We start from the raw sequence: 14,493 nt of genomic DNA on the forward strand, positions 1-14,493 counted from the left end.
AGTTGGTACAACACAGTGAAATGATTTTTTTTTCCCCCTCTAACAACAAAATCACCTGGTTAGGTTTAGGAATAAAGAACAGGCTATGGCTTTACAATCTTAAGGGATGCAAACACCGCTCTCCTGGGAGAAGGTCAGTGTTTGTTGGACCCATCCACCACCCCTCACGCCCACCCCAGTCAGACTTTCGCTGCCTTAACTTTCGCCCTTGTCTCGCCACGTTTCCCCCTGACACCGATTGGTGCCGTCAAACTATATCAGCAATGACCTGGTATCATACCGATGTTAAAGAACGCCTTTTTTCATTGGTTTCTGACACCGCAAATCACTGCGCAAGCGCTAGATTTCGGCAATTTTCGGAATGAGACTGGGCTCCCAATACTTCAGAGTGGTAGGGTGAAGTGTTAGGGCTAGGTGTCCCTCAAAGGTTTTTCAGAGGCACACTTCAAATCAAGTGTTATGAGAGATCATCAGCAAAATGGCTACACAAGTAACAAAAGAAACCAACAAATGTATTCTTTTTTTGTTAACTAAAACTTAAAAATTATGATAACCGTCGTATAATCTTAGTTTAATGTTGTTTCAATGTATTATGGTCCTTTTCTTTATAATGAGCATAACAAAAAAAATTGCTAGTATGTTGATGTCTCGATAGCTAACTAGCTAGCTAGCTAACATTACATTGTTATTGCTGATTTGTGCGTGATAGTCCCTCATTTTGACATATTTTGATGTCGCATCAGGAACACAGATTATTAACATAACCTACAGAGCACTGCTGGTTGCCTGGTAATGAAGAAGTGCTCTTTTTCATTTGATGACTTGTTTGATCAATTGATAGCTTGATACTGAAGTTGTGAGTGAAACGTGAGCATCCTGGCCTGTAGCCCACACAAGGGACATCGCCACTGCAGAGTGCAGCATAGCCGCAATGTCTGTCAACACTCACCACGTCTGTTTACGTAAATGCCAGCATACCAATGACATATCAGGGTCGAGAAGGGCTGTCCCTTTTCATAGGTAAAGTTTTCAACCTCCAGCCCATGTAACTCTGTTCCAAGAAAATGAGGTATTGGGGTAAAAATATGAAATGGGATTGGGCCTTAGTTCACCTTCCTGTCCCCATGATATAAATGACATGCAACAAAATATCATTATTACGTCTTTTACCCCGCAGCACCCTGAAACTTTGTATGGTATACAACAGCTGGTACTGAGTTTGAGAATTATAGTGTTTCCTTGACAGTTTTATAGAGCTCAGTTTCACATTGGCATCTTAACTGGGATTTGTTTCAAAGCTCTGCTTATAGTGGACTGCAGGTGTGTCATGGACAGCGTCCATCCACGAATCCCTTCCATGAAATCTGAGTATGTGTTGCAAAAGCAACAAACCTCAGTGATGTGAGGTGCCGGGATGTATTTCAGTGGGAATATTTTTCTGGACCGAATGTAAATCTCTGTGTTTTGATTGCATCTATTTTCACATTCTCACCCTGAAGATGAAGTTATCTGACAGAAACCAGTGCTCACACCACCGCTGCTGTTTTACCTCACAGAACTGGGTCTGAAGCCACTGGCACATCAGAGGCTCGTCCTGGTGTTTGAGGGGTTTATTTTGGGGACAGCAGACGAAATACACCCGCTGTGGAAACCGTAGAACGCCGATCAGATTGAATATGCATTGTAGACATTAGAGCTGCAACAGTTAATCAGTTAGTTGTCAACTATTAAATCAATCGCCAACTAATCAGTCTGAGTCATTTTTCAAAACAAAATTAAAAATTCTCAGATTGCAGCTTCTTAAACGTGAATATTTTCTGGTTTCTTTAGTCCTCTATGACAGTAAATTGAATGTCTTAGGGGTTGTGGACAAACCAGGACATTTGAGGACATTGTCTTGGGCTTTGGGAAACACTGATTGACATTTTTTTCATAATTTTTTGACATTTTATAGATCAAACAACTATTTGATTAATCAAGAAAATAATCGACAGATTAACTGAGAATGAAAATAATCGCTGGTTGCAGCCCAAGTAGACATATTGAAGACATACAATGCTGACTTCACATCTTATGATATTACATAGTGTTGGCTCTGTTCAGATAACCATGACATCACTCTTGAGCCATCACCTCTTCACTATCACGTTCGTCGTCTTTTGTGTTTGTGTATCTCGAGACTGGCATTTAAATTACCGCACCACCATATTGTGTGACTTTATGTGTGAGCATATGTTTGCCATTAGCTGTCACTTATACCATGTGTGAGTCAGAGGCACGAGAATGTATTCTCAGCGTTAATCAGCGAGATTTGTCGGCAGATGTTATTTCAGTCTTGATCGCCTCAACTCTTCTCTCTGGGGAGTAGATGCCAGACATTGCTGATTAATGCCGACTCCTGGGGAGGTCAGCTCCAAGGGAGGAAACGCATCCAAGAGAAATGTTTCTGAGGTGTTTTGGCCTCCACAGTTGGACAGTTACAGAGTCTTGTCGACAGAGGGACCATTAATGAAATCTCCAAGATAAGAATATGACAAAGGGAGTGGATACTCTGGAAATGAAGCCCAACAGTTAAAACAAATGATCTCAAAGTAACTCGGATATGAAGCGCGTAACAGAAATTTCATGTGTCAAACCTCCCAAGGCTTAGCCGCCACCTCTGAGATATCACAACAAAGATTTAGGGAGATTATGCTTGTTTAACAACATTGAATAATTTGAGAGCCCTGATGGTAAGATTGACAGTTCGTAGCTAAGGTGTTTTTTTTCTTTCGTTGTGATTACTTATCCAGTTCACTAAAACCAATTCATTCCATGTGTTCATTACAGTGAAATAGATCTGGTCTTTGTCTCACAGCTTGGCTTGATCTTTATTTTATTTTTTTTGCCATGGTGCAGGAATTTGGTGGAAAATTTGGTGGTCAAACAGCATTAGATCCGAAATGATTTTTCACAGAGGGAAGTCAAAATCGTACAGAAAAGCTGTCGGATCTGCTGCCTTACTTTCCTGTTTAGGATTTTTAAATTCCTCAGTTATGCATCTGGGGATTTTGGGTGAGTGGTTAAAACACCGGTTTATAGTTTCAAGGTTATTAAACACTGACATGTTTTTCATTAGTCATAGACCATGGCGGTGCTCTGTGGCAGCACTTCACAAAGTTACTTTTCAGCATTTCACATGCAATCTGCTTGGCTTTTATGTGCTTTTGTTGTTGCTTAAATATAATGTCTGTGTTTGTAAACTCATTTTTTAAGCGCACAGTATTTACTGCAGTGTTCTGCTCTACAAAATGTCTCTGTCTTTTTTGAGTCTATAAACTTGACATTCTTTCATCATTATTGCACTGTTAAAATAACCAACGACACTTGTTTTCAGTTTTGTATCTCTTCTTCAGTGCCGACCACCTGTTCTGTTTTAATTTGATTCTTAATCTGAAATGGACTTGTGTTCTGCAGTCCCGCGTCCCCCTATTCCTGTCAACAAGAGACCCAACCTGGTGGGAAAACCTAGTGACCATGGTGAGGGCCACAGTGATGGCTGCACTGAACACTGCTGCACCTTGTCCTGTATACTGTAATTATACACACACAACAGCAAACTGAGGGGATGGCCTGACTAAAGATGCTAATTAAAGGAATACTGAACACCCCAAATGACCATCTGTATATCAATTACTCATCTTGCTACATTGAATATGTGACAAAAATGTTTTTATTGCATGCATCTGGTGACCGAAGAATCCACAAGCTGAGAACATTCTTGCCTCCCTGCCCTTCCATGCGCCTACATGGAAAGCCTAAGGCAGGGAGAGCATCAGCAAAGACCCCCCAGGAACAGAACAGAGCAGCATCAATGACAGAAATGACATTGATAAGTCAGACACAGAATGCAAAAGGAGGAGCTGGGGTGGAGGCTGGTTGCAAAGCGGCTTGCAGAGGAAGCAGCAACAGTAGGCAGGCCAGAGCAGTTTGAATAGGGCACACTGAATGAGATTTGCCAGTTGGTTGCATTTTTACTTAGCTGAAAGTGGGAGCTGCTGGTCTGCCACTGCCTATATCAGTTATTTTGTTTGTGTTATTGTGTGACTTTGTTGAATCCGAACAAACTCTTTAAAATACCAAAGTCACATAACAACACAAACGAAATAACTCATTGAGGCAGCTATAGACCAGCAGCTTCCATGTTCAGTGAGCTAAAATTACAGTTTTTATCAATGGAGTCTGGATCTGAAGAGGGCATAGGTAAGTGGGCTGTGTGTTTAGGAAGTATTGAGCATATAGTTGGATAAATGAGACCTGGATTATACTGCATGAGTTGTTTTGCTGTTGTTAAACGCTGAACCCTGTGACTTCAATTCATCAAGTAATACCTCTGTTTAAGTATTCTTAATTCCCTGTGCAGGCATGGGAACAAAAACAACGTTTTCTTCCCGAAGTCATTGTTACATGGGATGAGTAACTGATGTACAAATGGTCATTTTGGGGGTAAAGTATTTCTTTAAGTTAGTGGTTCTCAAACTTTTCCTTTATCTCCCCCTTTAGATGCAGAAGATATTTCATGCCTCCCGCCTCTCTGTAATCCAGTTCCATTTTTATCAGCCATTTACCATGTTGGAGAAAAAACAAGCCAAAGTATATGAAGTTCAATAATGTGTTCAACACCCTGGGAAAATGCAAATTTCCCTTCTTTCAGGGAGGTAGATGCAAATTTTGACACCACTCTCATGTCTTTACGATAAATGTGATGCTACAGCCAGGTATCAACTAGCTTAGCTTAGCTTAGCTTAGCTTAGCACAAAGACTGAATGCAGGATTTTTTGTTACCATTGGACAGAGCCAGGCTAACTGTTTCCCCTGTTTCCAGTCTTTACACTACGCTAAGCTAACAGGCTGCCAGCTGCATTGACTGATTGTATATTTTCTTACGCAGACAATAATGGTTTCAATCTCATCTAACTCATGCCAAAAAAAAAAAAGCAAATATGCAAATTTTCCCAAATCCCGAACTGTTCCTCAGACTTCACTAAAAGACACATAGGACATAAGGCTTGCTTGCTACACTAACAGTGAACCTGAATCAACACAAGCTGTTTTTGTATTTCATTGACTTGTTAAACATGATTGCTCAATGAGAATCTCTTATTTTCTCTTTCTTCCTTTTTAAAAATCTGCCCATCCCAAATTTAACATGTTGTTTTGTTGTCTGAATGAAGCTTGCTAAGTTCCATCTTTTGCTAGCGTGAAAGCACTCTTGTTTGTTTATTAGTCCCACATGAATCAGATTTATTCAACTTTAGTTCCACTACACATTTTTTCCACAAGGTCAAGCAAGTCTCCGCTGCAACGGCTCTACGCCCTCCGTTATAGTCCACTGCCTTAAACTATCTCCTGCACATAAAAACGTGCTTGCAGCTCCCAAAACAACTTGCCAGGAAATGTACAGCGTTTGCATTCGTCCTAACATTACAGCTCATCTCAGCGGGCTTGTCGCTAAGGCTTTTTTCTGGACTCTCACATCATTCTCGCTGTCACTTGTTTGTATCTCCCTGTCCTCACATCATGTGTTATTACGTGCACAAAGCCTGTGTGTGTGTGTGTATGTGTGCATACTTCTGCGCATCTGGGCATCTTTGGTCTCAGCAGATGTATTTTGGCAGACCCTTTTCCCCTTTAAAGTGCACAAGAGATATTACTTAACAAGCAATCTCTGATCTTTCAGCAGCCAGGAAAAGGCCACTGAGTTGCTCAGTGAGGATGGCCAGAACAGATGGATCACAACTGGTGTATGACTATGAGTCAGATGATGAGGGCTGAAGAATTGATCTCTTCTCCTCCTCCTGCCGCTCTCTGTCCTCAGATAAACCCATGGACCTGAAACAGGGAGACAAGGAGTCCATCTTGAAGCCATTCCCTCTGGTCACAGCCAAGCCCAAGCAAGAGCGTCGACAGCAGCAGACAACCACCTCTGCCCCGGCAGTAAACAGTACGACTAACACAACTTTTACTGTATCTAAGGAGGAACGTTATAACTCATTATCGTAACTGCTTTCATATCAGCTGGCAAACTGCGTACCTCCATAAACGGGAGAAAATATGAAATAAAAAAGCTTTTTGACTTTGAATTGATGCAGGCACATGATGATAATCAGGAGATATTGGCGCTGCAGCTTGCAGGTGTGTGTAGTTGTAAGGTAAAGAAAAAAATGAGAACATTTTGAATATTGAGAGACAGACTAAGAGTCCGAGTGGAGCCAGAGCAGGTGCTGGGCTGGCCGGTTGTTGACCAGGCCAAAGCTATAAAAATGAAGACAGAAAGAGCTGCCAGGGACTGCTGGCACATCAATCTAACCCCAGCTCCTTTATCCTGTTTCCTTTTCAGTCAGCCGTTTTGACCTAAGTGAAAACTCTTCCATATTCAGGCCCTTGCCTGCGTCAGAGGTAGACATCATGGGCAAAAAGCGCTTTGTAGGTAAGACTTCATCATGGCCAATTTACGTCTCTACTGCAGTTTTGAAAGATTCCTTACTGAAAAAAATCAGCTCTCTCATGCAGCACTACTGCATTAATAACCAAAAAAGTGAAAAAAGGTAAAAATAAAATTATCACTGCTTCTACTGTGCCCATCTACAGCTCCCCATGTGATCTACAAGACAGATAAGAAGCCAGATGAGCCGTGCTCCATCACTTCCTCCCTCTCTTACTTCCCTGACGAGGAAGGCAGCGATCAGAACGTGACTGGTCCTCCCCGCATCCCTCCCTCCAACCTCACTGTGGTAACAGTGGAGGGCTGCCCGTCTTTTGTCATTCTCGACTGGCAGAAATCTGACAATGAAACCAGAGGTACAGTAAATACAAATGAAAGGCAGACATTTTTAAAGAAAAGGGACAGAACTGGAGTTTAAAGCCTTGTTAAGCGATGCTTTCAGCTTCCTATTCACCTCATGTTGGTGAGCCCCTAGGTCTGAATTGCGTCAGGTGTCTGGACTCTATTGAACTTGCCTGCAAGTATGCTTTCACACCTGCCCTGTTTGGTTCGGTTCAATCAAACTCAAGTCCATTTGCCCCCTGTGGTTCCTTTGGACAGGTGTGAACACAACAATCACACTCAGGTGCGCACCAAAACAACCGGGCCGAGACCTTCTTGAAGAGGTGGTCTCGGCCCGGTTACAAATGAACTCTGGTGCGGTTCGTTTGTGGTGAGAACGTGTTCAGTCACATGACACATTGTTTGGGTTAAACATGAGCATGTTACAGTCCTGGAGGATTATTAATGTGCACCTCCTCCTGTACTGCCTTAATATGCACATTCAGCACATCCAATGCATCAAAACATTGTTTTCTAGTTGGAGCCGCGCCTTGTTTTCAAACTGTATGCTTTGACTAAAATGAACAATGACAGCAATATAGTCCACGATGAGCAGCACTAAAATCAACCTGCATAGTTGTCCCTCCATTGTGACATTAGAAAGTGTCACATTTATCTTGCAAGTGTACTCTTCTTCAACGTTTGCTTTACTTCTTGGATTTTTCCCACATGGAAATTCTGACCAATCAAGAGCAGCTTTCTCGGTCAAGGCATTTGATCTGGTCCGTTTGTAAATGCTGCCGTGAGAACATGAACCAACTCTAGGCAATTATACAGCTTTGGAGCAAAATTTGTCCCTGATTCAGACCAAATCAAGACAACTCTAGGTCTGAAAGCACCCTTAGAAAAGAGATTGAACAAACACCTACTTAGCATGACACTGCAATCTTGAAGCTCAAGGACTTCAATCATACACAAATCAGCTTCAGATATATTCCTAAGTAGCTGCAGATCAATGATAGGCTGTGACAAAGCTCGTATATGTAAAAACACTTTTATGGACAAGAACTCACTCTCCACTCAGTTATGATGTGTCTTCATACATGGCAGTTATGTAAATGAAACCACTTTCTCATCAGCAAACACTTGATTAAAGGCTGTATTTATCCAGCTGCATCTAAGGGTTATAACTTGGTCATAACTAATGCCTTAAAGGGGACTTATTAATTATGCTTTACCCTATTTTCGGTATTATGTTACAATGTTGGATGTTCATATTAAACATGGCCAAAGATTTAAATAACGAGGTAAATGTTGGTTAAAGTAACCACTGTGAGCAAAAACAGACCATTCTGAATATTCTGTTTCCAACATTTTTTTTTTACTTTTGAGACAAGCTGACATCAGCTTGTGATGGATTTCTTTATACGGTCATGTGTTTCAGGCACGCTGCTGCAAGTGTTTACATTACATACATTACAACATTACATGTTGAGTTGGGTTTTTTTAGCTTCTCCCTGATTTCAGATCATATTCCTGCTGGAACATGCCGTGGTTGTGAGATTTCAGATTAGAAGCCTTTATTGGTAATTTTTCACAGTAGTGACGCTATACTCTGTTCTAGTCACTGCCTGGCTTCAGTGATGGTGCAGAGATGCTGAGATACAGAAGATCTGGAAACACTGACCAATCGGAGCACTCTGGGCTTTTTTTTTTTGGAGGAGGCTTAAAGAGACAGACACTAAAACAGAGCATTTCAGACAGAGGGTGAATATAGGTGTTTCAGCACAGACAATATTTTGAATAAATTTGAACATTAAAGCACATAGTCATGTTCTAGTAGAAATCCAAAATACAATAAAATGTATGAACCTGAAAATGACCATAAGACCCCTTTAATAATAATTTACTAATCATTTATAGACTGATAATAATAAACTTAGCATCTGGGCCTGGGTTCCCTTTTGGTCGGCGTTTGTCCCCCTCTGACTTCTTAGTATGAGCAAATTACTGAACACTGATTAATAATTTCTCAACCATTAGTAAGGCTAACATTTAAACATGTTACACAATTATTAGAAAGTGTCATCAGGTAAATCCTGAAGGCCTTTTAATGTCACACTGTAACCCCAAACCTCCATTGTGCCTCAGGTTCTTAAAGTATCACACAGTGAATTGTCAGATTTTACTGGTGACAAGGTAACAAGGTTGTGTGATTTGTAGCTGTAATGTGAAATTTGTGTTATTAAAGTCACACTGATATTCTGTCTCTTTTGTCAGAGTATGAAGTCGTATCCACTGCTAAAGGACCGAATGGACAGGAGGTGTCTGTACTGACAACTAATCAGACACACACGGCCGTGGAGAATCTCAAACCAGAGAGCAGGTATGTGATGTTATTTATGTCAGACAGATCATGTAATGGAAAAATGTTATTTTCCTCTAATCCTCTAGTTGGTTAGGTCCTCTTGTTGTGTATAGTTTGGGAACCAAACCACCACCAGGTTTACATTACCATAAGGTTATCCACATAAATCTTTTCCTTTAAAGGAGTATGCCACTGCTGGAGACATGACCTTTCAATAAAAGATGCAAATACTTTTGACATTGGTGCTACAGTACTGGAGAAAACAGAGGAAAAGAATGCTTTTTTCATTTGATCGGATTTCGGTCTGAAGTTGAGAGAGAAAGAAAGCGGGCCAGTCTGTCTCCTGATCTGCTTTGATACTCTTTGTGTCAGTGGTGGCGGCATGGGTGCCGGCAATATGAGATTGCAGAAGTACAGCCTGTAGTTCAAACAACACACCGAGACTCGAGGGGTGAGGGATTTCTAGCCACTGGTTAGATGGAGGGAAGTTTACCACAGTCAATTTACACATACTACCTACATTATTTTGATACAAAGCTGGTTGAATATTGGCAAAGTATTCTTTCAAAGGTTCCCTGTGGAGGTTTAGATCTCTAGTAGCACTGTGGAGCGGTTTGTCTATGAGTGGGTCCCCAGTTTTGTGTATCTTGCGCCAGAGGGCGCACATGGATGTATGTACATATTCCTGCGAATAGTGTCACAATCCTCTACTGATCAACAGCTACCACTAAAATGTCAAGATAGACGTTAATGTTCCAACAAAAACAGTAAAGAAAACTTCTTGATAGAACATCAGGCCCCCAAGAAGTGCAAAGGCCTTTGAAGCCAAACAGTGGAAATATAATGTATGGGTCTGTCTCATGGTGCCATTGAGCCTAGAAGGACTTTTCCCCATAGACTTTCATTGGGTATAGAGGTGTATGTAAATCAGCGGATTAACCTTTTTGAGTGTCACAATCCTACAACCCACCAATCAGTATTTGATCCATGTGGTTTAATAACATTATGAAAGTCTAGAAGAGCTGCACAACTACATCATTTTATCCCCATTCAAGTTAGAAAAGAGCTAAACTGGAAGGAGCTTGCTGGGCCAGTGGAAGTTTGTAGTGTGCTAGCTCTTTATACCCGGAGGTCAAAATTTTTTGGCTTCATGCACCACTGAGCTACTTTCATAGGAATGAACAGGGCCGTGCCTCCACCACTGAATCCAGGGGTCTCATTTATAAACATTGCGTAAGCACATAACGTGGCCTGAAAGAGGCGTTCGCCACTTCCCACGCAAAAGTTGTGATCTATAAAAAACAGACTTAATGGGAGAAACTTTGACCCATGCTTACAAACATTTTGGAGACAGGAAATTGGCAATGCAGATTGTTTAGTTTAGTTTAGTTTATTAGTTTATAGTATCGTGGACAATCCCAATCAGTTGACTAACATGGCTAATATCCAGCTGTAGTCTGATTGTAGAAACTGTCTAATATGCGAGGAAGTTCAAGTATCCTGGTACTTGTTCACGAGTGAGGGTAGAATGGAGCATGAGATGGATCAGTGGTTTGCTGCTGCTTCTGCAGTGATGCAGGGTCTGTGCCGGGCCATCTTGGTGAAGAGGGAGCTGAGCCAGAAGGCGAAGCTTTTGATTTACTGGTCCATCTACATCCCAAAAATGAGATTCCTCAGTTTCCTTTAGATAGGGTAAGGAGCTCAGACATCCAGAGGAAGCTCAGGGTAAAGCCGCTGCTCCTTCACATTGAAAGGGGCCAGTTGAGGTGGTTCAGGCATCTGATCAGGATGCCTCCTGGGTGCTTCCTGTTAGAGGTGTTCTGGGCATGTTCCACTGGTAGAAGGCCCTGGGGCAGACCCAGAACATGCTGGAGGGATTACATATCTCATCTGGTCTGGGAACACATTGGGGTCCGCCAGGAGGAACTGGAAAGTGCTGCTGGGGAGAGGGATGTCTGGGGTGCTTTGCTTGGCCTGGTGCCCCTGCAGCCGGCCCCGAATAATTTCTTTGGTGCACACCATTTTTGGCTTTTGTCCGTCCATACATTTTTAGTATGGATCCTACGTATTGTTTAATAAATGAGACCCCAGGTCTCTTTCCATGCTAAACATGAACAATGCAGGTTTCAAACTTTTCAGAACAGTTGGCTTTGCAAGTGTTTTATGAGAAAGGAAATGCATTCATCATGTTTTTAGACCTCATTGATCACACAGCATGTTTTGGTGAGTGAATGCACGAATCACTGTTGTTTGTTTATAAGAAAACTCCAGGGGGCACTTGAATGCTGTTTGCTTGACCTGTTGGCTGATTACACCAGTAAGGTTCACTGTAGATCTCATCAAGACATGAGTATTAACTGGCACTGAAAGGCTATTGGCATTCTACTTAAAAGTACCATCAGAGTCACTTGTACTTCTTGCAGTGAATTATGTTCAGTTTTGCAAATACAAAAGGGTCAAATCAACACAAAAGCTGAGTAAATCTGGGTGGAGAGGTTCACTGAGTTTTTAATTAGATCTCAGCATCTGGAGTCTCAAAACTCACCAGAACCCTCCTCTGGGCTAGGTTTCTCTGGCCCAACTATTGCCAGGACATCTGAACGCAGCACGTGGAATAGCCATCAGCTCTGTGTGTTTGTGTGTATGTGTATGTGTGTGTGCCTGACACATTCGTAGCTGTCAAAGGCATGAAAATATTATGCATCCCAGTTCTTGAGGTTGGGAGGAATTTAAATAAAAAATTCCTTAAAGTTTGGATTATGTCACTTATTCCCCCTTTTTTCTGTTTCATTTCAGTTATGAATTCACAGTAACACCAAGGAATGAGATGGGAGCAGGACCGTCCACTGATCCGGTGTCTTTTAACACAGAATCAGGCAAGTTTTACAAAATATCTAATCCACTGAAGTCACACAATATAAACGCTAATGTTTTTTTTCTGACAGAAGACACTAATTCGCTGCATGTTAATGCCACTGTATACATTGCTAATGATCAGACAATGATCAGCATTGCTTTGAAGGTGGACTATTGGACTATTAGGCAGTTATTAGTCTAATGATTTCAACATTGCACCAGGGTCTGACTGATTAAGACTCAAGGGTTGTGTCCAGTTACCAGATGTCCTCAGAGGCTAATTTCTAACATCCACCTGGAACACAGCACTCTGATCGAAACCAAATTTGCACCAATTGTTGAGCAGCTGAAGAGCAGCCCTAAGTTGATCAGATGTTGTGTTTTTAAACTCACAGTGACAACACTTAGAGGGGGAGGCTTTGCTTAATTGGCCTCCTGCCCTTGTGCAATCAAAGCCCGGCTTGTTGGGGCCAAATATTGTAAATACTTTGCCAAATCTGCTCTGATACAAGTCTGGGTTTGTCGAGCACAATGATTCAAGATGTCTCATGACTGTGTGTTAATTCTGTGTTGTTTTGATGACGTTATTGATTGTGAATTTCTCTCACTTTTGTAGCGGATCCACGAGTGAGCGAACATGTCTCAGGTGAATACTGTCTTGCTCTCTTCTTATCGGAGTGTTCCAACAAAATATTTTTAAAATGTTTAACTGTCCCTAGTTTTGATCCTGTTTATAATGATAAACAGTGTAATAACCCTTGCTTTTAATGATTTCTCCACAGGCAAAGATGCCATCTGGACTCAGTTCCCATTTAAATCAGATGAATACTCTGAATGCAATGGAAAGATGTATGTGAAAAGAACTTGGTACCGAAAGTTTGTGGGCATCCAGCTCTGCAACTCCCTGAGATACAAGATCTACCTGAGTGACTCTCTCAATGGTAATTACAGACTGAAACATTAGTGAACCAAGCAGCTGCTTTGGGGCCCCAGGGGCAAACAGAAAATCACTTTAAACTTTAAACCAATTAAGTTTGACATATTTTAGGGCATACTATACTAGGACCCTTTTAATGATTAATTTTTATGGCATATTAAACTATGACTTTTTAAATAATCTTTTATGCCATACCTCACTATGCCTATTTCAATCATTTTTTATTTTTTTTTTATGACATACCAGACTATGACCCTTTATGTGAAATGATCTATGGCATGCTTTATTTTTTTTTAAATGAGATTTCCTATGGCATAAAAATCAACAAGTTTTGAGGGAAGTTTTTATTCATATTATACTATGACTTTTGTAATGAATTTTTTCTGGAATACAATACTATGACTTTTTGAATTTTTCATGATTTTGAACGACATACTATACTATGACTTTTTGAATTTTTCATGATTTTGAACGACATACTATACTATGACTTTTTTGCCGAATTTTTGGATAACATACTATACTATGACTATTTTGCCGAAATTTTGGATGACATACTATATACTATGACTTTTTCATCATTTTGGACGACATACTATACTATGACTTTTTTTCATAATTTTGGACGACATACTATACTATGACTTTTTTCATGATTTTGGACGACATACTATATACTATGACTTTTTCATCATTTTGGACGACATACTATACTATGACTTTTTTTCATAATTTTGGACGACATACTATACTATGACTTTTTTCATCATTTTGGACAACATACTATACTATGACTTTTTTCCTGATTTTGGACGACATACTATACTATGACTTTTTTGCCGAAATTTTGGCGACTTTTTTTTCATGATTTTGGACGACATACTATACTATGACTTTTTTCATGATTTTGGACAACATACTATATACTATGACTTTTTCATCATTTTGGACGACATACTATACTATGACTTTTTTCATCATTTTGGACGACATACTATACTATGACTTTTTTCATGATTTTGGACGACATACTATATACTATGACTTTTTCATCATTTTGGACGACATACTATACTATGACTTTTTTGCCGAAATTTTGGCGACTTTTTTTTCATGATTTTGGACGACATACTATACTATGACTTTTTTCATGATTTTGGACAACATACTATATACTATGACTTTTTCATAATTTTGGACGACATACTATACTATGACTTTTTTCATGATTTTGGACGACATACTATATACTATGACTTTTTCATCATTTTGGACGACATACTATACTATGACTTTTTTTCATAATTTTGGACGACATACTATACTATGACTTTTTTCATGATTTTGGACGACATACTATACTATGACTTTTTTCATGATTTTGGACAACATACTATATACTATGACTTTTTCATCATTTTGGACGACATACTATATACTATGACTTTTTTTCATGATTTTGGACGACATACTATATACTATGACTTTTTCATCATTTTGGACGACATACTATACTATGACTTTTTT

At 40.2% G+C, this 14,493-nt stretch overlaps 1 protein-coding gene across 2 annotated transcripts in view; it reads left to right on the top strand.

The window, feature by feature from the left end:
* Nucleotides 1–14,493, top strand: part of LOC125899348 (target of Nesh-SH3-like) — a 51,659-nt gene that overhangs the window by 34,387 nt on the left and 2,779 nt on the right. For both annotated transcript variants that reach the window (XM_049593569.1, XM_049593571.1), the window contains 8 exons: nucleotides 3,457–3,519; nucleotides 5,858–5,983; nucleotides 6,380–6,469; nucleotides 6,631–6,840; nucleotides 9,086–9,191; nucleotides 11,970–12,049; nucleotides 12,646–12,675; nucleotides 12,812–12,970. In XM_049593569.1, coding sequence (XP_049449526.1) covers nucleotides 3,457–3,519; nucleotides 5,858–5,983; nucleotides 6,380–6,469; nucleotides 6,631–6,840; nucleotides 9,086–9,191; nucleotides 11,970–12,049; nucleotides 12,646–12,675; nucleotides 12,812–12,970 — 864 coding nt within the window. The remainder of the gene's footprint in view (nucleotides 1–3,456; nucleotides 3,520–5,857; nucleotides 5,984–6,379; nucleotides 6,470–6,630; nucleotides 6,841–9,085; nucleotides 9,192–11,969; nucleotides 12,050–12,645; nucleotides 12,676–12,811; nucleotides 12,971–14,493) is intronic.

The sequence above is a fragment of the Epinephelus fuscoguttatus genome, linkage group LG13, assembly GCF_011397635.1.
Source record: "Epinephelus fuscoguttatus linkage group LG13, E.fuscoguttatus.final_Chr_v1".
NCBI lineage: Eukaryota > Metazoa > Chordata > Actinopteri > Perciformes > Serranidae > Epinephelus > Epinephelus fuscoguttatus.